The sequence below is a fragment of the Eschrichtius robustus genome, chromosome 2 (genome assembly GCF_028021215.1).
Source record: "Eschrichtius robustus isolate mEscRob2 chromosome 2, mEscRob2.pri, whole genome shotgun sequence".
NCBI classification, from domain to species: domain Eukaryota; kingdom Metazoa; phylum Chordata; class Mammalia; order Artiodactyla; family Eschrichtiidae; genus Eschrichtius; species Eschrichtius robustus.
The window spans coordinates 152,272,877-152,296,522 of record NC_090825.1 but is presented as its reverse complement, the minus strand read 5'-3'; the positions used below and the strand labels follow the sequence as shown (position 1 = coordinate 152,296,522).

The following is a 23,646-nucleotide window of genomic DNA, read 5'->3' as shown; positions in this document are numbered from 1 at the left end:
TAAACCCAACCACAGCAGCATTATTCATACGAGCCCCAAAGTGGAAGTAACCCAAATGGCCATTTACCGTGAATGGATAAATGAAACATAGTAATATCCACACCATGGACTATTATTCAGCCATAAAAAGAAATCAAGTACTGATACATGCTACAACATGCATGAACTTTGAAAACATGCTAAGTAATCGTATGATTCCATTTGTATGCAATGTCCAGTCTAGACAAATCTGTAGAGACAAAGGATATTAGTGGCTGCCTAGGGTTTGGAGATATGGGGGAGTGAGTGACTTATAATAGATTCTTTTTCTTTTGGGGGGGGTGGATGAAAGTTCTAAAATTGATGGTGGTGGTAGATGCATAAGACATTAAATTGTACACTTTAAATAATATGGAAAGTAAATTATATATCAATGAAACTATTATTTAAAATTCTGATTAATGTATTAAAAAAAGGACAACATATACAATTTAAGCAAAAAGTATTTGAGGAAATGCAACCAAAAGAAACTTCTAGAATTAAAAAAGCTGAAATTAAGCACTCAGAAGATCGGTTGAACAGTACCTTAGTCAAACAAAAGAAAGGATTACAAATGTCAGTTAAAAAATAACTACACTAAAATTTGGAGGGAAAATGATGGAAAACAGAGAAATAAGTACTTAGGACATATAGAGTATATATAAAACACTGTGTCTAGCCAACCCCAAGTCACACAGCCTAGGGAGGAGACACACAGCCTACCTGAATCACAAGGACTCCTCCAAAGGAAAAAGGAGGTTCTGATGCCAGAAGTGGAAGGAATGAATTACAAAGAAAAAGAACAATGGTAAACTATAATCTAGATATACATTGGTAAATACATAGGTTCCCTGGGGTTGTGATCTGGTACAAACAATTAAAAAAAAAGATAAGACTCATAGTAGAGGCTGCTAGACTCTGCTGAGGAAAATGTCCAGGGAGGGAAGAGTTGATTTATTTCCTTGTTTTTTGAGAGTCCACATATAAGTGACATCATGCACTATTTGTCTTTGTCTTATTTCACTTAGCATAGTGTCCTCCAGTTTTATCCATGTTGACTTAAATGACAGGATTTTCTTCTTTTTTAAGGTTGAATAATATTCCATTGTATATATATACCATATTACCTTTATCCATTAATCTACTATGGACACTTAGGTTGTTTCCATACCTTGGCTCTTGTGAATAATGCTACAGTGAATGTGGGAGTACAGATATCTCTTCAAAAATGATGATGTTTCCTTTGGATATATACTCAGAAGTGGGAGGGAGGAAGAACTTACGACACAAATCGACCATGTGTAAAAGACGTAGGAATGAAAAACTCTGAACACCTAGGAAGAGTGTGGAGTATTTGGAAAGGTCACTGTTCAAGGTCATACATAGTTTAAAATTATGACATTTCAGTGAGCCTGTGTGCATGAAGGCTTGCTTATATTTCGGGATTTGAATACAGGGCAAAGAAGTGCTGCTAAATTTTCGATCAACATCAAAAAAAGGGTGGAAATGTTTTTTTCTTTTATTATGAAACTGGAGGAAAGGCAAGCCTAGAATTCTAGGCCCACTAGAATTTTCCCTGATGATAGTGGTAATTTAGGAGAAGAAGAAGGATCCAAGGCCATAGAACAATTTTGAAAGCAAAATAAGGCTGCTGAGTCTTCACCCAGTGTATGAGATTAAGTTCTAATGGCATATGATGAAGTGGGCGTGACACAGCTGGCAGAGCTGGTTGAGTTGTTGAAAATGGCTCTTGAAGCTACAGGTATTGGACAGTAGACGTAGAAAAAGAACAAGGTAAATCCAAAAGAGTGGAAGGACAAAATTAATCAAGAGAAAAGTCAAAAATAGAGAAGAAAAGCAGTAAACTTGGCAAATAAAACCAAAAGCTTGTTCTTTAGAAAGACCAATAAAATAAGCAATATTTGGCAAATATGATCGAGGTGGGACTAGCTATAACACAGAGAGAATTTTTTTTTTTTAATTACGAAAGAATACTATGGTAGCTTTACACCAACACATTTGAAAATCTGGACAAAATGGCTGATTATTGATTAGTTATATGCAGCCATTATTTACTCCTGTTTTGAGTAGAGAATACAAGTAGCTTTATGAAATTAGAAAATATAATCAAAGATATACACCTTAGAAAGACATCAGTTATTTTCCAATGTATCAAAAAATTAGAAGAGTCCTAAATACAAAAATCAGAGATGGAAAATTTACCCAAAAAGTAACGAAGCACATTTCTTTGAAGATCTTAAGTTCTAAGTAATATTAGCAAATAGATTCCAGCAACATATTTTTAAAAAGTCATTATGATCAAGAGGGATTTATCACCATAAAGCAGATTTTTTCAAGTAGGATAAAGTTGGAATGAGGAAAGAAATGTCCATATCCAATATCAAAACACACTCCAAATTTCAGCAGTTTAAAAGAATCTAATACGCTGTAACAGTACATCAGTAGATTATTAAAGCAGAGTAGGAACCCATGTATATGTGAGAAATAAAATATAGGGTAAATAAAGTACAGGCTGTCTTCACTGTGGAGCTATAAAAATGATCATAGAAGCTGAACTGTGCAAAGTTGATCTCAGTGATTGATGGGGAAAATATTATTGTTCTATGACCTTAAAATCTTTCTGACAAAAACACCAGAAACTTCCTTGTTTGTTATAAAGTTATAGATAGACTTAAAAAAATTAGTAAATCTTGCATTTAGTTAATACAGTGCAACCTAAAACATTAGAAGTATTGAAAATTAACATGTTTTATTCCACTGTAAAAAACTTATGAGACTTCTAGTTTTGAGTCCAGCAAGGAAGGAGCTTGGAAGTTGCCACTCTGTCCTAACAGGTAAATATCTGGACACACTGAAAAATCAACAATTCTTCTTAGATTCATTAGAGAAGTGAGGTCACAGGAAAAATCACCGTGCCCAAAATTGGAGAGGCAGATGGCAGATACAGAGAGTAACAACTTACCGGAACAGAAACCCAAGAGCAGAAATCTCTGTGGAAAGCAATGGTGAGGTAGGAAAACCTGAACTATATTTGAAGGATTGCTGGAGGCTTGTGTGGAAAAGTCTGTGAGGTAAAAACTCCAGGGAAGCCCCTATCCTTTTGCGACTTTTGTCTCTTGAGCTCTACCAGGTTGTGACTACCAGGTGAAGGTCAAAGGAAAATCCCCTTGGAATTCTGGCAGGGGCAGGGTGAAAGGAGCAATTTTGAAATACACCAGAGCATTCTGCTGTTCTTCATAAGGCCTGCCCTCAGGAGAAACTGTTTTACCAGAGGCCTAACGTATGGGGTTTTGTCAGAGCCTAACTGACCTGGGGGAAGGGAAATATCCTACCGTGACCCCTGCCGGCCATTGTGTTTCACCTAAGGTGAGGGAAAATACTGAGAGGCACTTGTGACATTCATAGCTGAGGAGCACATGCTCATTATAAGACTGAGACCTAATCATAAGACTATGCAATGCTTCTATAACGCCACATCTCTAAAGGACTATGTACTGCAGTGAATTTCACCAGTGCATCGTGTCTGGATTTTCAAGGAAGAGAAAAGTGAATCATATAAAATGCTTGATTAAACCGAGAAATGGCAGAAAAAGAGTGGAATGTAAAAAAGGAACAAAGAACACTGGCAATAAATATGAAACAGTAACAAATATGGTAGGTATTAATCCAATGATATCAATAATCATTTTAAATACCAATGGTATAAATACGCCAGTTAAAAGACAGAGATGGTCACAGAGGATCAATAAACAAGATCCAAATATAAGAAATCTACTTTAAATATGAAGGCACATATAGCTTAAAAGTAAAGGGTTGGGGAAAGCTACATCATGCTAACACTAATTAAAAGAAAGTTTGAGAAGCTGTATCAATCTCAGACAAAGCAGAGTTCAGAGCAAAGAAAATTATCAGACAAAGAGGGGGACGTTCCATAATGATAAAGGGGTCAATTCTCCAAGAAGACATAACAATTCTTCATGTTTATGTGCCTAACAACAAAGCATCAAAATTCGTGAGACAACAACTGATAGAACTGCAAGGAGAAAGAGAGAAATCCACTATCATAGCTGGAGATTTCTACACCGCTTTATCATAAATGGACAAATCCATCAGGGAGAAAATCAGTACAGACATAGCTGAATTCAGCAACACCATCGACCAAATGGATATAATAAACATCTACAGACTACTTCAACAACAGCAGAATACACATTGTCTCAAGCTCACATGAAGTACACACGAAGACAAACCACATTCTAGGCCATAAAACACACTCTAACAAATTTAAAATGTCAGAAATCATATAAAGTCTGTTCTCAGACTGCAGCGAGGTCAAACTGGAAGTCAAGAACAAAAACAAAGCTGGAAAATTCCAAAATACTTGAAGATTAAACGGTTCAATTCTAAGCAATACATGGACCTTGCTGTCTGTATGTGAACTGAATATCATGCACAGTGACCAATCACCTACAGACTTTGAAAGAAGGGACCTGATTGTTCACTGACCATGATACACATCTGTCATATCCCGGGTGATTTGTGGAGTTAAGAACTAGCTGTGAAGTTTGTACTTTATGCCCTTCCTCACAGTTAATATGGCAGTAACTGAAATTTGATGGTTTTGTTGTGGTCCTGGGATTATTTAACTAAATCATGGTAACTGAAATTCATGCATGGGCAAACTGTTCAGAGCGAGGACTGCATGTGTAGCATACATTGGGTAATATTCCATTGCAAGAAACAAATACCTAGAAGAATGTAAGATAGGATGAGAAATCATACTCTTGTTATGAGGAAGTCTGTCCCTAAGCAGAACATGAAACTGAGATATCATAAAGAAAAAGGCGAGTTGATTTGACTTCATAAAAATTAAAGAATTCTGCACGGCAAAAGGCAACCCAAACATAAAGATAACTGACAAACTGGGAAACAAAATATAAATATTTGACCATGGATTTGGCCAACAATTCCTTTTCTTCACAATAGTATGAGGAGGGAAAATCTCAGTGAGTCAAACCTCATGAATCAATAGATGAGAGGTTAGACTAAAGTTCTCATATGGTGTGGATTTAATTTTATGGAATGCAACTTACCTTCCAACAGAAAATGTATTACCAGTCTTATGAAGATCCTTGGCAATGCAAGTAGAGAAACCTTGAGTAACTGTGTGATAGATGCATCTCTTTCCTGTTCTATAAGAGGAGGAGAACAATTAACAGAATGTCTATTTCTCCAGGGCAGAATTCCAATATTGCCTCTGTACCACTGAGCCTTGTAAAACATCGAAGCGGACAGTCTTTAGCAAATCACTCTTAAAGAGTCAAGAGGGAAAGAAATGGAAAGGCTAATGAACTTGCCAATGACCTGTGTAGCCCTGACTGCTGAAAACAGCGATGATGGGAAATATGTGATGCCACGTATGTGAAACTTGAAGAGCACAGAGATTCAAATGCAGTAGAGTAGGGAAGAATGCCTCTGATAACCCACCCAAGTTGAATTATTTATAGTCTCAACTGGGAAATGTTGATTAAGAAATGAGAGGACACAGGCAAGAGCGGCCCCTGAAATTGTGCCTAAATACCTCCAATATTCCTAAGGAATCCCGCGGACAACTGTGTCAGAGCGGAGCTGACAAAGGGAGTATAGTAAGCACAGAGGTCATGGCCTTGTCAGCCAGCATACGGAGAGCATTACTGATCCTCAGCAAATCATTACTGATCCTCAGGAAAATGTACTGTGACTGGGTCTAAAACCTGACTGGAATTTTCCATAGATGTGTGATATTGGAGATGGGTTTGCAGCTGCACTTGCCAAATCACCTTTGCAAAGCACAGTAGGCCACAGCCAGAGGAGCAAAGGCTGCTCTGCTCTTTCTCAAGCAGAAAAGGATTTTAGAAGTGCCCACTTCTGTCCCACAAAGGATGGGGCTAGCAGATTACGAATGAGTGATTAGCACAGTATCTGTGATCCCTCGGCTAATTTCCGTCTTGAAGCTGGGCTATACAGACTCAGGTGTTGGGTGATGAGCCACAAGCCGTCTGAACAGGTGCTTAATCAGGACTGGACAGGATGAATTCAGGCCTGGGCATCTGGCATCTGGTTCCAGCCCTTTTCCTGGCAGTTAACCTTTAGACATGTCCCTGACACCTTTGCATCTGTAGCTTTTCGTTGTTGTTGTCTGGTTGTTTAAATGTGTAAAATGGTGATAACACTACTTGGTGGCATATTCTATTTTAAAAAACCTTCCATTACTCCACGCACATCAAACAGTAAATGCGTTCTCTTACTAAACCTGCATAACAATTTTCTGAACTCTTGTGCTCTGGGCAAGACTTATGAATACAGCAGGCAAATAAAGTGAAAGGTGAGACAGTACATAGTGTTGTATTCAATTGGGTCTTGATACCCAAGTGTGACTCTTCACCAAGGATTATGCTGTAGTTAAGGACACAGATTAAAGTTGTTTAGAGTGTGTCCTAAAGTCTCACTGGCAGAATTTAAATCTCTACTCTGGAAATTGTAGACCTGAGACAAATTGCTTCCCTCAAGTTCATTTCCTGCATCTGAGAAAGATAATAGTATCTACCTTGTAGTAGACTGAATAATACCATTGCCCCCAAATGTCCACATTCTAATCCCCAGAACCTGTGAATGTCACCTTAAGTGGCAGAAGGGACTTTGCCAGTGGGATGAAAGTAAGGGTTTTGAGATGGGGAGATTCTCCTGGACTACCTGGATGGACCCAAATGTAACCACTGGTATTCTCATAAGAGAGAGGCAGAGGGAGTTTTTACTCCAAAGAGAATGTGATGATGAAGTTGGGGTTGGATTGATGTGGCCAGAAGTCAAGGAATGCTGGCAAGGAAACAGATTCTCCCTTGGAGCCTCCAGAAGGAGGATGGACGGCCTTGTCAACTCCTCGTTCCAGCCCAGGGAAACTGGTTTTGGACCTCTCTCTTCCAGAACCATAAGAAAATAAGTGTGTTTTGTTTTAAGCAAGCACATTTGTCGTAATTTGTTACAGCAGCCATAGGAAACTACTGCGTACCTCATAGGAACTATTTCTCCAATTAAAATGTGTGACTGGAAACACACTTGGTGGCATGTCTGACACATGGTAGGTACGCTACTGTAGGTCGTTCTCGGAAACTGAAGCCTTGGTTTTGAGGGATCATCAAAACCAGTACAGTGGTTGCCATGTTTCTCCTTGTTCATCCTGGTGACAACCTGGTAGAGAGAGCTCCATCCTTTCCCACAGGATGCCCACCCCAGTACTTAGAGGGAAGAGGTTATGTCTCACTTAAGGCACCTTCCTCTTTTCCTTTCTACTTTTTTTTTCATTCATCTTCATCCAACTGGCCTTTCTAAATTTTAAAGAAAACAAGACCATTTCTCAATGGATTCAGATACTACCCCAAGTTAATATTCCAACCAAGTTCTTGTTCTTCCGGGTCTCATCACCAGAAATTTCTGAGCCTAAATCCTCTCTAGTTTCTAGGATCACCCATTTTCTCATTTCTCCCTTCTCTAGTTCAGAGTCTTGTCAGTTTAGTCCTTTCCCTAACCACAACTTATAATAAGGTGACACAGCAAAGTGATGAAAGTCTAGACGGTCTGGTTTTAGTCCTGGGTTTTTGCCACCTACTTACTGTGTGGCATTAGGCAAGCTATTCAACCTCTCTGGGCCTCAGTTTCCCCCAAAAAAGGTGAATATTACGTACCTATAGGGTTGCCATTATGAGGATTAAGTGAGTTAATATTTGCTAAGCACTTAGAATAGTACTTGTTGTAGTCTAAGCACTACAGCTGTGCTTGTTAATAATAGTAATTGCAATTCCAAGCGTAAAACTTACTCAGCTTTCTGTCATAACTTTGAAAGGTTGGTCTATCTTTTGGCCGGCGTTTCAGGTAACTGAGTCGAGGCACGGGCTGAGGCATTGCTACCACTGGGTGGTGTGTTCCCAGAACTTGGAACAGCGGTGTGCAATGGGTAGTGGTTCTACTTGGAGACGGGGCAGACTGGACAATGACAGCCCGGGAAGGAGGTGTGGTGTCCATAGCTTCGGGGTCAGAGGTGCCGCCTGCTGAATGACCAATGGCAGCCGAAGCCGTAAATGGGGGGCCGGGGAAAACGGGGGCAGAATGGACAGTGACGGCCCGGGAAGGAGGTGTGGTGTCCATAGCTTCGGGGTCAGAGGTGCTGCCTGCTGAATGACCAATGGCAGCCGAAGCCGTAAATGGGGGGCCGGGGAAAACGGGGGCAGAATGGACAATGCCGGCCTGGGAAGGAGGTGTGGTGTCCATAGCTTCCATATCAGAGCTGCTGCCTGCCTGATCTGAGAAAAGAGAGTGAAAGTGGGAGAGCTTCTCCCTAGCTTCTGACTCTTCTCGAGGTCTAGCACGCACTGGACAGCTCAGCCTGGTGCTGTGACATTCCATTGTACGTGTCACAGGGCAAGGGCAGGCGGGGGCGGGGGCCACAGGCAAGCCCAGCCCGTGGAGAAACCCGGCCCAAGGGCAAAGAGCCCGAACCCTTCTGGATTTTCTAGCAGCTGGGACTTCTCGCTGTGGGTGGCAGGTGTTTGGCACCGGATGGGCCACCGTGCGGAGACTGTTGGGGACTCTGGAAGCCTTCTCCTCCAGAGCTCACCCTGCCTGGGCACCAGCTCTGCAGGTGTTGCGTTTAACGTTGTCCCAGAGGTCTCTTAGGCTGTCTTCATTTCTTTTCATTCTTTTTTCTTTAGTCTGTTCCGCAGCAGTGAATTCCACCGTTCTGTCTTCCAGGTCACTTATCCGTTCTTCTGCCTCCGTTATTCTGCTATTGATTCCTTCTAGTGTAGTTTTCATTTCAGTTATTGTATTGGTCATCTCTGTTTGTTTGTTCTTTAATTCTTCTAGGTCTTTGTTAATCATTTCTTGCATCTTCTCAATCTTTGCCTCCATTCCTTTTCCGAGGTCCTGGATCATCTTCACTATCATTATTCTGAATTCTTTTTCTGGAAGGTTGCCTATCTCCACTTCATTGAGTTGTTTTTTCTGGGGTTTTATCTTGTTCCTTCATCTGGTATGTAGCCCTCTGCCTTTTCATCTTGTCTATCTTTCTGTAACTGTGGTTTTTGGTCCACAGGCTGCAGGATTGTAGTTTTCCTTGCTTCTGCTGTCTGCCCTCTGGTGGTTGAGGCTATCTAAGAGGCTTGATGGGAGGCTCTGATGGTGGGTAGAGCTGACTGTTGCTGTGGTGGTCAGAGCTCAGTAAAACTTTAATCCACTTGACTGCTGATGGGTGGGGCTGGGTTCCCTCCCTGTTGGTTGTTTTGCCTGAGGCAACCCAACACTGGAGCCTACCTGGGCTCTTTGGTGGGGCTAATGGCAGACTCTGGGAGGGCTCACGCCAAGGAGTACTTCCCAGAACCTCCGCTGCCAGTGTCCTTGTCCCCACGGTGAAACAGAGCCAGCCCCCGCCTCTGCAGGAGACCCTCCAACACTAGCAGCTAGGTCTGGTTCAGCCTCCCCCAGGGTCACTGCTCCTTCCCCCGGGACCCGATGTGCACACTATTCCGTGTGCGCCCTCCAAGAGTGGGGTCTCTGTTTCCCCCAGTCCTGTCGAAGTCCTGCAATCAATTCCCACTAGGCTTCAAAGTCTGATTCTCTATGAATTCCTCCTCCCGTTGCCGGACCCCCAGGTTGGGAAGCCTGACGTGGGGCTCAGAACCTCCACTCCAGTGGGTGGACTTCTGTGGTATAAGTGTTTGCCAGTCTGTGAGTCACCCACCCAGCAGTTATGGGATTTGATTTTATTGTGATTGCGCCCCCTCCTACCGTCTCATTGTGGCTTCTCCTTTGTCTTTGGATGTGGGGTATCTTTTTTGGTGAGTTTCAGTGTCTTCCTGTCGATGATTGTCCAGCAGCCAGTTGTGATTCTGGTGCTCTCGAAGAGGGAGTGAGAGCACGTCCTTCTACTCCGCCATCTTGGTTAATCTTCCCTATAACAGCCAGAATGTCTCTGGATGAAAATAGAATAAAATTAAAGCAATATTTTTCACCTCCTCATTCCTCTAGTGGCTTCCTTTCATCTTCGTTTCTCTCTCAGTCCAAACCTGGTCAGTCTGATTCTCGCTTTCTGACCACTCTCACTATCTTTTGAAGCACAGAACCGTGAATCCACTCTTCCGATAAATCTAAGATTCATGACATCTTCTGCACTCATCACTGAATTTCTAGACATCTCATTCCTGGGATAAGTTCCATCATTTCAGTTGCTTATAGGAATTCAAGACAACGTTAGTATACAATGTTCTGTTACATATCTTTGTTTTAGGACAAGCATACTGACCTTGAGGTGAGACTGAAGGAAACAACAAATCCAGGAAGAAAGTGTGAAAGAGAACGTTAGAAAAAACTTAGTGAGGGCGATATTCAGAAATAATATTATTCACAGACATAGACAAAATATAAAGCACAGGATTAGAGAAGGGAAAGGAGTCACACAGATTCTGCACTGGCAACAAAAATTAGTAATTTCAGATTTTCAACAAGTGTATTTTCATATTAGATTACACCACTGTACCTTAATGTAAGTTTCTAAAAGAACAAATTTTGTCTAAAATTTACCATTTCCTAGGGCAGGAAAAAAAGTAGTTTCTTAAACCCAAAGGAAAAGAAAAGAAGGCTAGCTGCTCCCCTTCTCGTTTAAGTAGCTAACTGTGATCCTACAACGTCAGTCAGCTTAGTTCTATACACACCCATCTTAGAACTGACAACTCCTTTACCCACCCCAGTCCATGTCTTAGACCCAAGTCATCCAGGAGCAAAAGCAGAAAAACACTGACAGCTTCAGTTATTCTGTAGAAAACGGAACTCTAATTCATTTGGAAAATTTTGAAATAATTTTCTCAAATGTGAAAATAATGTTTTCCTAATTACACCCATTATTTCTCATTCCAAATCTATCAAATCCACCCCCAAAGGCGCAATCTAAAAGCAATAATGAAGACTATATGGCTCTATAAACATCAATTCATTTCCAATACTGCTCAGCAGAAAGAGATGCAAAGTAGCCATGCTTCATATTCCTACCCCAGCACGAAGCCCCTGAGGTTCATTACTGCTTTTCATAACAACAGGCAGTTTTCCCTTTTTAAAAATTAATCAATTTCATTGAAAGTAGTATCGATATTATCCTCCAAATACTTAAGACTTCTAACAGCCAGTGCCATCCAGCTCACCTTCAGGATCTAAATTTTACTTTAAGAATCTAAAGCAAGAAGTTTATTTCTTGAATGCAAGCACCATTTCAACTTGCACTTTAATGTTTTCTAATATTTCAGTACTAAAACGAGAGTTTTTTAAAACTCATTGTCAGAGTAATGAAAGGCAAGGATAACAAGATTTATGATCGCCATCACCTAAGATAAATAGATGAAAAACAGAGAAACAAAATGACAAAACTCCTCACAACCACACAGCAAATACGTGGTGGATCCGTGAGAGGAATGTAGGTCTGCTGACACACCTCCTGGACATACTTTATATGTCCTATGATGCTTACAGACTCCTGAAGGGATCTACAAAAATCCAAGGATCTTTGGCATTTGGAAAACAGTGTAGAATGCAGACAATGTTCAAAGTCAAAGAGAGGCCAGTCATTTATCTAAATGACTGTTCCCAATGATCTTTTTTATTTTTGTTGGTTATGACACATTATGTTAGAATAATTTTAGATCAATGATGACACTCACTGAAATCTCATATAGATGCAAAGTTTTATATGAGACACGAGAAAATCCCTGAAAAAAGAAAAATTAAGCTTATTCCTGTCGAGAGTGAGCAACCTTAAGGATCTTTTTAACTATTTTACAGTTCAGGAGTCATATTTCACTTTGGCATCAAACTTTAGCTCTTGGGAAAATAAATTTAGGAGAAGAAAAATCCGCATATAGAATAACTATATATAATTCTAATGTTTCCAGTGTCAAGTAAAAACTTGAGGTAACCACCAAAATTTCTATCAAGACTGTAATAAATTATAAGGTGCTGTGCCCACAAGAAACTTTAGGAAGATGGCCTAATAGAACTGACTATGTAAAGCGGTGTGATTTATTCTTCTTTTAAATGAAATCAGTGAAATTCATCTAGGAGGAAGAAGGAAGAAACAAGCGCCCCCCCCCGCCCCCCTCCAGAAAGCAAGCTGAAGCCAGCAGGATCTGATAAAGAACCAGTCGCCTTCCGTTACAACACTCGCAGCATCTCGTTTTCCCTTTTTCTTTTCATTTTTTTAAACACAACCCATTCTCCCTCAAGAAAGCACACACAGTCACCACACTCATTTCTCCTCTATTCCAGCTACGTCAAGACCACATTCACCAACACTGTCCTTCGTGGATCAAAGATACATGACTATAAATTTAAAAGTAAGGAAATGCTTTAAGGAACCATTTTCCTCTACTAGTTTACGCCAAATCTATATACAGCTTAATATTAATTTCCCTATGGGAGATTTCTGAAGACATTAAGCTGAATGATCAATTCGGGATTTCTTTACAGAAAAAATATTTACAAATATGAAGATTAAATATGTAGGTTTATATTCTCAGGTTATACTGTGCCATAGATGCCTGAATATACTGTGATACCAATATAAAATCACAAACATAAAACCCACTTTCCAAATGAAAATGTCAACAAAAATTTTAGGTCAACCTAAGCAAATAAACTTTCAGGATGCAGTTAAAACAGTCAAATATCTAATGATAATAGTAAACATATTCATCTGGTTACACACATTGAAAATGGAATACATGAGAAGATAACGTTAATTTGGAAATACTTCCTTCCACCCCCAGTCACTGAAATAATTTTATTCACTCTCTTTGCGCACATCTTCAATATCAATTCACCAAAGGAAGATGTGCCATTACTTTATGTATTACCAAGAAATAAAAAAATATATACCAATTAAATCACGCCATTATTTATTCACGTATCCCAGTTTCAGTGATGTTAAAATGTAAAAATACAAGTTAGAATTGGTATTTCACTGTGACAGAAGAGGAGAGAGGTTATCTATACTTTTGTTTAACCTGCAGATAGAAAAGTAATCCTACTGAATTATATTAAATAAGAATATTTAATGCATATGCGTTTACTTATATTTTTACAGAAAGAAAAGTATATGGGCAATGGTAAACATATTACAAACATATAGAAGAAACAAATATAAAAATATATTCAATATAACAAACAAGGGTATAAGGGACTATTAAATCTCCATCTGTTTGATCAACGGTCTGAATGTGCGGAGGATGGAAAGATAAAAGTGAAGAAATGTGGGATGATTAGACAGTAAAATGAGAAAGGAGCTGTGTCTCTATGTTTTAATGTACAGTCCTGGGACAGAATGTGATAGATACTATAACAAAAGCACACACACACACAAAAAAAAAAAAAAAAAAAAGGAAAGAGACATTACTACCTAAGAGAGGTCAGTAAAGTTTTTTTTTTCCCCAAAAAAAGATAACAATTAAAAGGGGTCAAATCCCCACAAATGAATAAGGGGAAAGAAATTTTAGTCAAAGAGAAAATACTCAGAAAAAGCAGATAACAAAAAAGCATTCATCTCCTAATTCTAAAGCCCAGTTTTAAAGAAAACAAAGAGTTAAATCTACTAATATCAGACCAAAAGTTGGAAATATCTTGTAAACTCTAAGTTTGCCAACACATTTTGAAAGATTTATAAAAAATAAAAATAACTCCATTTTCATTACATAAAATTTCAGGTACTAGTAAGCTTTAAAAGCAAATAAAAAAACTTAAAAGGTCATATCCTCGAGCCATGAGGATTTATAAGCCTAGCAACTATCTTCCCTAAATTCTCCAAATACCACCAGAGAAGTACTTTCTCTTACACATGCACGCGTGCAAATAACACCACAGACTAAATCTCACTCCCGGCATGATGGGAAAACGACCCCATTCTTTGTGTTCAAGCTCAGTTCATTATGTTGATCTTGAACTACAGAAGTATAGATTCCTCTCACTTACCAAAATGAGGTTAACAGTTACTGCTGTAGCAATTTAGACAGTTAATTCAGGGGCTAACTACCTTGAGCCTGAATCCTGAGCAAACTGGGAACACCCTTGCTTTAAAAAAAAAAATCAAGCAGCTCCAAATCTTATGAATACATCATATACCAGTTTTTTAATAGAGCCAGTTGTTTATAAACCAGAATGTAGTTCCCTTGGAAACATTATAAACACAGGTTAAGTTTTCTTGCTAGTCCACAAAATTTAAGTTTAATCATGATGTAAAAGCCTAGAACTAATAGTTCTAGATGAGGTCTGGAAAAGACAGTTAGCAAAGAAAATGAAAGCAACCATCACAAAGCAGAAAAACTAAGTTTCCTCCTAATAAAAACCTAATATAAATCTACTTACGAGACTGGCCCCAAAATGTGCTTATGTACCTATACATGTGTGTGTGTATTATGTGTGTGTGTGTGTGTGTGTGTGTGTATGTATGTAAATAACAACACTGATTCCTGGTTCTCTTGCCTTTGTCAGAATAGTACCAGTAGCAGCACACTATCCTGGCTTTCCCTCTCCATTTTACATCTCCATCTACGCTACAGTTCTAGGACCTAAAATTAGGAGCCTAGGATCCAAAACAACCTGCTAGCCTTCTATCCAAACAACCTCTCAAGCCATTATCATTTAATACTGGTCACAAAAATTAGAAGACCAGACTTAAGAGTCTGAAGTTCAACAAGAAGCCCCTTTTCCGTAATAATTCTGTATCCTGGGGCACACATTAATTGAGTACGTTAAGTATTACTTCCCAGGAGAGCTCAACCAGACCGCAAATGGAAACCTCCTCACTGAAATGTCTAGGTACCGGCAAGCCGTGGAAGAACGCCTCTGCCAGCATTGCCTACAGAGGAAAAGTCCGCTCCTTGCTGGAGCTTTCGTCTTCTGAGGCTAGATGATAAACTCCTTGAAGGCAGAGATTTTGTTTGCTTTGTTCCCTGTTGTGTCCCCAGAGCCCAGAACAGTGACCAGCAAATAAGAGCCTTCCTAAGTAGAAAAATTCATTCATTCATTAATGAAGAAGGAAAGGGTATACTTTGTGGCAAAGAGGAGAGTGAGTTACGGAGAGAAAAACTAAACTCACAGATTGGCTATTATTCTCAAGAGCTTGATAACTACAAATCTTACTAACAGTAGTGTTTTTAGAGATGCATATTTAAAGGGAGAGTAACCAGGTAAAAGGAATAAGGAATAAAAAGAACTTTAGGGTTTTCAAAGATTAAACATGTCTAAGAAAACATGTCCTTTCTTCTCATCTTTTAATCCCTCTTATAAATTTCAAAACACAACCCCAAATGAAACCTACATCCATTAAAATTCCAGTTTTTATATTCCCACAAATCAGGAAATACAGTAAATCCAAATTTCTTATAAATTATTTAAGTTACACAATAATATTCTATTATTCTTTACATCACTGAAAATTCCTGACTTTCATAAACCAAAGGCAATCCTTGATACCTAAATTATGTGAAAAATCAGAAGATGGGTGTCATTCTCCAAACATCAAAGTTTCTAAGTGGGATGCTGAATGTAATTTAAATAAACCTCACATTAGAGTAAATTGAGGATTTCTAGTGCAAACACCAAACTCTGCAGATTCATTAGTGCTTCTGTATCAGAAAAAAAAAGGTAATAAAGCAAATACAGAAGCAAAATTATGCACGGGGGATAATGCTCCCAGTATACTGCCATGGCATGGGTATTTAGCTAAAGGGACATGAGTGAAAGAGCAGACAACAAGCAATTCTTTCAGGAGTCTGAAAAGATACTACTATCAGAATTTCATCAGCCTACATTACTAAACATTTTAAACATTATGCCAAAGAAAAGGCTATTCGTCATGCATCTAAATAGAAACCATAATATGCTCACTTTAGAAGAGAAATATTCAATTTACATTTTGGGTTCCTCATGCTAATCGAAATCAATCTACTTATATAACATGTCAATCTTTAGGTTTGTTTTTACTATTATTTTCTCCCTTAAAATCATCTGTGGAGACTATCCAGAACCACCAGGTGATGACTTTCTGGAAGTGTCAACCTGGGTAGGCTACAGCACCCAGTTAACTTAATCCAACACTAATCTACATGTTGCTATGAAGGTATTTTGCGGATATAAGTAAAGCCTATAATCCATTTAAGTAAAGGAGATTACTATCCCAGATAATCGAAGTAGGCATATCTCAATTCTTTGGAAGGCCCTAAAAGCAGGTTTCCCAAGGAAAGAAAAGAAATTTTGCCTGCGGACCACCGTTCTGGCCCATGCCCACGGGAGTTCTATCCTGCAGGTGATCTCCTCCTGACAGCTTTCCCATACACATTTCAGACTCGCTTAGCCAGCTGCTGACAATCATGCAAGACAATTCCTTGTAATAAAACGGATCTATATGTATCATATATATATAAATATATGTATGTATCTCTCCTACTGGTTCTGCCTCTCTGGTTGAACTCCAACTGATACACACCACAGTACGGAATATAAATTTAGAAATAGTACTTCTTCGATTTAATTGGGAAAAATATTTTGTATTTGCACACGTATGGGTAGGCCTACATAATCCTCGTTTTAAAATTGCAGTAGCTCAAGACACTGGTACAACACTAAATCATTTGACAGGAACTACTATTGTTCTGTAAGAGCAGTGTAAGGGACTATTTGTTTTTCTCAAGACCACAAAGAACAAGTCTGGGAATTCTTCATGATTTAATCTAAACCTATTAATATTGGAGAATCTTACATAAGTACTAGGAAATTTTAAAAGAATAATAAGAATTTTCTTTAGCCCAATGATAACATTCTGCTGTCATTTTTGCACTCAGAAGGTGGCTGAACACCCAGTAAAAATGCATGCTACTTCCTGAATCAGGGTGTGGCACTACAGCTGCATCGCCTGAGAGGCTACTACTTAAAGGGCACTCCAGCAAAAGAACCACCACATAAAAGATGGGCTAGAAACCAAGAATAAGACAATTATATCCAACAATATCAGAATCTTACCAGAGAGAACACATACTTTATCCACAAGCAATGGACCTAAGAGGTACTGTTCAACTGGATATATAACCGGCTGGTCTTTAATTCTGATCAAGCAAAACCCCCAGCAAGCCCCAGCAGCCGCAAGAGTGGCAGCAGCAACTCCTCTAGTACAGAACTGTAGCCTTACTTAACACTCACTTTCCCAGGAAGTCCCAAAACAAACCCCCCCGACGGTGCAGGGACAGAAATGTGGCGTGGAAGGTACAAAGTGCGGGAGGCTGGCTTTCTGAGAAACAGCATGGCCAAGAGGGATATGAACACAGACAGACACAGAGACCAAAACCCCAATGGAATAGGACCAGGATAAGACAAGCCAAAAGAAAGGTGAAGAAACTCAGATGATGAATGACAGGGAGCCAGACACCCACACCCAGGAAATAGTGGAATAGCAACATAAGAAGCAAACGGTTAGTAAGAAACACAGCAGCCACGCACATGCAGCTCAGTACTAAAACTCTGGGAAGAAAAGGCATAAAATAATTCCAATCATCTTTTATTCCCCTCTTAAACTATGCTGCTCAATAACAAATTACAAAGCCAGTAGCAATTGAGTTTTTAAAACTGTTTCTTTTCTTGGTAGCCAGGAAACTGTGTGTCGAATCTTAAAATAAGATTACAATGTTACATGACCAGAGGACAAAATTCTATAGTACTTGTTCAAATTTATAAGTAATATTCTGTGGAAAGAACAGATCATTTACAACTCTTTCCCAAAATGTGAGAAATATAGTGGCTAATAAAAGCTATCTGGTGTGCTTTGGATATCAAATATAGATTTAATTCTATTTCTTACTCTCGTTCAAATCACGTCCATCTCCCAAAATCAGTACTGGGTCCAAAAATGAATTGAAACATTTTTCAAGCAAGGTATCTGGACTAGCAAGCAAAAATTTCAATGCAGAGTTCTAACACAAAAAAATCAAACTGAAAAATAAAACTTTATCAAGAAATTTCTTTTCTGAAAGACTGAAATACATTTAGTGGGAAGCCACTAATCCATCAGAAGTATCGTATTTTAAAATCTATGAAATTAAGATTTGAATAAAAGTCTGATTTCAAAAAATAAATAAATAAATAAATAAAATAAAAATAAATTACATCTATGAAGTACTGCTGTTGATTTCAGGGTGACACAAAAGCAAAGAAAGGCATGTACTTATGTAAGTATGTAACGAGAGAGAGAGTGTGTGTGTGTGTGCACGTGCACGTGTGCTGGGGGTAAAGATGCAGTGCAAACAGAGAAGACGTACAAAAAACATACATAATCTAATCTTGAGACTCTGATAATTTGTTAATTCTGACTTAAAGAACTTTATCCACCCATCTTATCCAGAACCAGACCAGAAAACACGAATAGAGTTAATATCAAAATACGAGGAAACAAATGAGTAGGTGATCAGCTCATTCATTCACACTTTCAACTTAGTGAAGAAGAATTGTGAGGGTTGGACTTTATCCTTTTAGTTTTTTGAAAATCAAAATTCTATGGGTACAGAACAAGAGGAAAAAGTTACTTCTAGGGGAAAATATCAAGTCTACCAATATCCTAAAAATTTAAAACTTAGTAAACAACTTATGAAAGTAGTCTACTACTTCCCAACATTCAAGAGCATGAAAATAAAATTCTTCTAAGAATCAGGCTCAAAGGAGTCACACGGATTAATGACTTCATTCTGTCACTGCCAGTCTCTCTGACTGTTCAGAATACAGTGATTAATGCAGTTCTACTGGAAGAACTATTTCTATGCACTTGTGAATTTATGTTAAATACATGGTGTAAAGGAAGAGGCCAAGAGGCATACGCTTTATCTTTAGTACAAAATACCCTAACAAGAAAAAAAGGCAAAGAAAATTCCAAGAGAGCTATCTGGCTGGTTCTGTTTAAACAAAGCTCATTCTGAAGAAGTCAAAGTCAGAGCTCAATAAAAAATCACATCCAAGTCTCCTAACTTGTCCTCAAAATGTCCCTCCTTCTAAATTTGACCGATGTACCAATGTAATAGCTTGCTTCTCCACAATACAGAGTCTAAAAATTCACAGCCCAAAAGAGCAACGGCTCAACATAAAAGGTCTAAACCAATTAAAAATTTTAACTCCTTAAACTTGAGGTTCATTTGTTCCTTAAACAGATAAATAAATAATGAGAGAGCAAGTGGCTATCTGCACTCTCTTGATTAGCCAGTAGAAAACTTTAACTTCTTAATCAATGAATACTTTCTCTTTCCAATCAATGATGCTGAAGTCCATAGCTTCCCAATCTATTCCCACTCCATGTTGCCATTCAGAGACTGCAACAGTGAAGTTACACTGACTTAGAATAAAAAGTAGGTAATAAAGTAAATTCAGAGAGGCAGATATATTGGAAAAATATGTCCCGAAAAGTACATAGTTTTAAAACCATCCTTCAACCTCTCTGACATAGAGAGTGCCTCTTCAGCTTCCCTTTCCTTACCTTTCCAACTCAGCAATCTTCTTATCTTTGTCATTCTTCTCACTCTCCACCTCCTTCAAGATTTCCAAGAGGCGGTCAACTTCTGCCTGGGCCTTGCTAGAGTCATCTTTGTACCTGGCAATCTCTCTCTCCAATTGCTGTATTCGATCACTCATCTCTGGACTGGCTCTGGCTTCCGATGCTGCCTCGTGTGCCTACAAAGAAAATGCCCAAATTCTATCAGATATACATACAGTGGCAGTGGGCAAACCATGTCCCCAAAAGCCACCTATACTCCAATTTCAACAGGGGATTATCAAACATCTAATAGCTAGTCTTCAATTTATAAGGTTCTTCTCTGCTTAAATATTACATAGACAAAATATCACTACACAGTTACATTTTTTTTTTTTTATAACTGGCAGTTTGTACCTTTTGACCACCTCCACCCATCATACAAACACACACACACACACACCCACACAGCCCTCCATTTCTGACAACTACCAATCTGGTCTCTGTATCTGTGAGTTCAGTTTTTGGTTGGTTTTTGGTTTTTACATTCCACATATAAGTGAGATCATACAGTATTTGTCTTTCTCTGTCTGACTTACTTCACTGCCCTGCTTTTAAAATGTAATAATGCTAGGGAAGCACTTATCTACTAGAATGGGATAAAATCTGAAATATGATATTTAACAATTATTCTGGGTCTTACATTTTATTACTAGACTCTTATCTCAATCTTACATTAGGAAATATGCTCTCATTTATTTTAAGACATTTTTTTAAAGTCAAAGGGTTTTTTATTTTCAATAGGGCAATTTCCAATATAAATTAAGTTTAGAAACAGACATGATAAAATAGTCAAATTCATTCAACATCTAGCAGAACTGAAAAAGCTGTATAAGACAGGTATGTTGTTAATTAAGATCTCTGTGATCTACTTTCAAATTCCTGGGCATAGGTTAACTTACTGATTCCATAAACAGTTATGTGTTAATGAATAAAACTAAAGCTGATTCCCAAATATAATTAATAAATTGTTTTTATTATATTATTATTTTAGATTTTATTCTAAACAGCAAAATTCATACAAATACCTTCATAAAACAAGAATGAGTAGGCCTGTTCCATACGGGAAGCTACTGGAACTTCAGTTCCAACATGTAAAAAACTCAGAAGTCATCACTACTATTTTTACAAGAAAAAGTTGAAAAACAGAAAATCAATGAGTTTTCTAGGACCTATCAGAGAACTGAGGTCACAGGAAAAATTACCCCTCCAACATCAAGAGACACTGGCAAACCCACAGAGCTGAAGCTGAGATCTGCTCACCTGGAGCAGAAGCTGTGAGCAGAAACACTTAAGTGGTAATTTTAAGGAACTGCTGGGGGCTGAGTGTGGACGTACAAGCAAAAGAGTGAGGAAAGGGCTTCCCTGGTGGCGCAGTGGCTGAGAATCTGCCTGCTAATGCAGGGGACATGGGTTCGAGCCCTGGTCTGGGAAGATCCCATATGCCACGGAGCAACTAGGCCCGTGAGCCACAACTACTGAGCCTGCGCGTCTGGAGCCTGTGCTTCGCAACAAAAGAGGCCACGATAGTGAGGGGCCCGCGCACCGCGATGAAGAGCGGCCCCCACTTGCCGCAACTAGAGAAAGCCCTAGCACAGAAACAAAGACTCAACATAGCAACCAATCAATCAATCAATAAAAATAAATAAATAAATCTTAAAAGCAGAAACCTACCACTTAAAAAAGAAAAAAAAAAAAAGAGTGAGGAAAGTCCCAGGGCCGGAGGTTTTAGGGGGGCCCATACTTTCATGGGCTTTAATCCAGGAACCACACCAGGGTCTCACAGTGAAGAGCCAACAAAAATCCCCTTGTGGTTCTGGCTGCAGGAGGGGAAGAGTAACAATTGTGAAATATGCCCAAAGTGTACTCTATCCAAAGACAGACCCTCAGGAGTAAAAATTTTAACAGAGCTTTGCCCTACCTGGGGAAAGGGCATTTCTCCCACTCTAGCCCCTGCTAGTAAAAAATAAGACTCATATATTTGACACAGATGTTGGAATTACCAGACAGGGAATTTAAAGTAACTATGATAAATAGCTAAAGGCACAGGACTTCCCTGGTGGTCCAGCGGTTAAGAATCCGTCTTCCAGTGCGGGGGACACGGGTTTGATCCCGAGTCAGAGAACTAAGATCCCACATGCTGCAGGGCAACTAAGCCCGCGCGCCGCCACTATGGAGCCCCCACGCCTCAACTAGAGAGGCTGCATCCCACAAACGACAGAGCCCATGCGCTCTGGAGCCCATGCGCCACAACTAGAGAGCCCGCGCATCACAATGAGGATCCCGCATGCCACAACTAAGACCCAACACAGACAAAAAAATAAATAAAATAAATAAATATTTTTAAAAAATAGTTAAAGGCGCTAAGGGGAAAAGGAGACAACACCCAAGAGTAGAGGGGGCAGTGTAAGCAGAAAAATGGACACTCCAAAGAAGAATGAGAAGGAAATGCCACATATTAAAAACATGTAAGATCTTGCTTATAATGTGGAATCTGAAAAAGGTCAACTCAGAAAAGCAGAGGGTAGAAGGGTGGTTGCCAGGGGCTGGGGGTGGGGAAATGGGAAGATGTTGGTCAAAGTGTACAAACTTTCAGTTATAAGATGAATAAGTCCTGGGGATCTAACGTATAGGATATTGACTCAAGTTAACAATGTTGTGTTGTTGCATACTTGAAATTTGCTAAGAGAATACATCTTAAAAAGTGTTCTCAACAACCTAAGTGTCCATCAGTGGATGAACAGATAAGAAAATGTGGTATGTACGTATGTATGTATGTATACACACACAGGAATATTACTCAGCCATAAAAAAGGGGGAAAGTCTCTTCATTGGCCACAATATGGATGGACCTTGAGAACGTGCTAAGTGAGATAAGTCAGACAGAGTAGATAAATGTCATTATGATTGCACTTACATATGGAATCTAAAACAGAAACAAAAAGACCAAGCTCACAGAAAAGACCGGTAGCCTGCCAGAAGTGGGGAGTCAGAGGTGGGCGACATGGGTGAAGGTGACCAGAAGGTACACATTTCCAGTTACAAAACAGTAAGTCCTGGGGATGTGATGTACAGCATGGTGACTATAAATATGTGCTGCATATGTCAAAGTTGCTAAGAGAATAAATCTTAAAAGTTCTCATCACAAGAAAAAAAATTTATAACTATGTATACTGATGGATGTTCAATAGATTTACTGTGGTGATGATTTTGCAATATAAACAAATATTGAGTTGTTATGTTGTACACCAGAAACTAATAAAATGTTATATGTCAATTATACTACAATTTTTAAAAAGTGTTCTCACCACACACACGAAAAAAGGTAACTATTTAAGGTTGATGAAAGTGTTAATTAGCTTGACTGTGGTAACCATTTCACAATGCATACGTAGATGAAAGCATCATGTTGTACACCTTAAATATCTACAATTTTTGGCATTGAAAAAGCTGAGGACAAAGAAAAGAGTGAAAATGTATATTGCAAACTCTAGAGCAACCTATATTTAGGTTGGAGGAGGGCGTTGTGGGAGCAGTGTAATAGGAAAACATCACTAATTAATTAAAATGAAAAGTTACAGTTGTCCAGAATGAAAGAAGGGAAAATACGAAAAGTAAAATGGCAATTAGCAGAAAAACAAGTAATAAATCAGAGTAGGGGGAAGCCACCAAGTCCTCTACCCAAAGATAACTTTATTTTTTCTCATGAACCTAAACACAAAGTTTAAGAGATCATAAAAATGGCCAGCTATAGAAGTATCATAACAAGGAGATTAAAAATAAACAAAGAGAAAATGCGGGATTGCCATAAATAGGCGAGTTTGGAATATTAGTGAATAACATTTATTACTCTTGACAGTTACTGCTCAGTTTCATAATCCTAAATACATCTAACAGTCTTACCTTCAATATTCCAGTATTAAATAGAAAATTACCTCCACTTCTTTAGTGAGGGGGAAAAAAGTCAATTACCA

The 23,646-nt window shown here is 38.9% G+C and overlaps 1 protein-coding gene and 1 long non-coding RNA gene across 2 annotated transcripts in view; one reads left to right on the top strand and one right to left on the bottom strand.

Annotated features, from left to right (window-relative positions):
* LOC137759769 (ELKS/Rab6-interacting/CAST family member 1-like) overlaps positions 1 to 23,646 on the bottom strand; it is a 186,402-nt gene that overhangs the window by 16,740 nt on the left and 146,016 nt on the right. Inside the window, 1 exon segment of the mRNA XM_068536384.1 lies at positions 19,619 to 19,812. Within this exon segment, the coding sequence (XP_068392485.1) occupies positions 19,619 to 19,812 (194 nt within the window).
* LOC137759771 (uncharacterized) overlaps positions 1 to 23,646 on the top strand; it is a 118,456-nt gene that overhangs the window by 32,249 nt on the left and 62,561 nt on the right. The window lies entirely within an intron of this gene.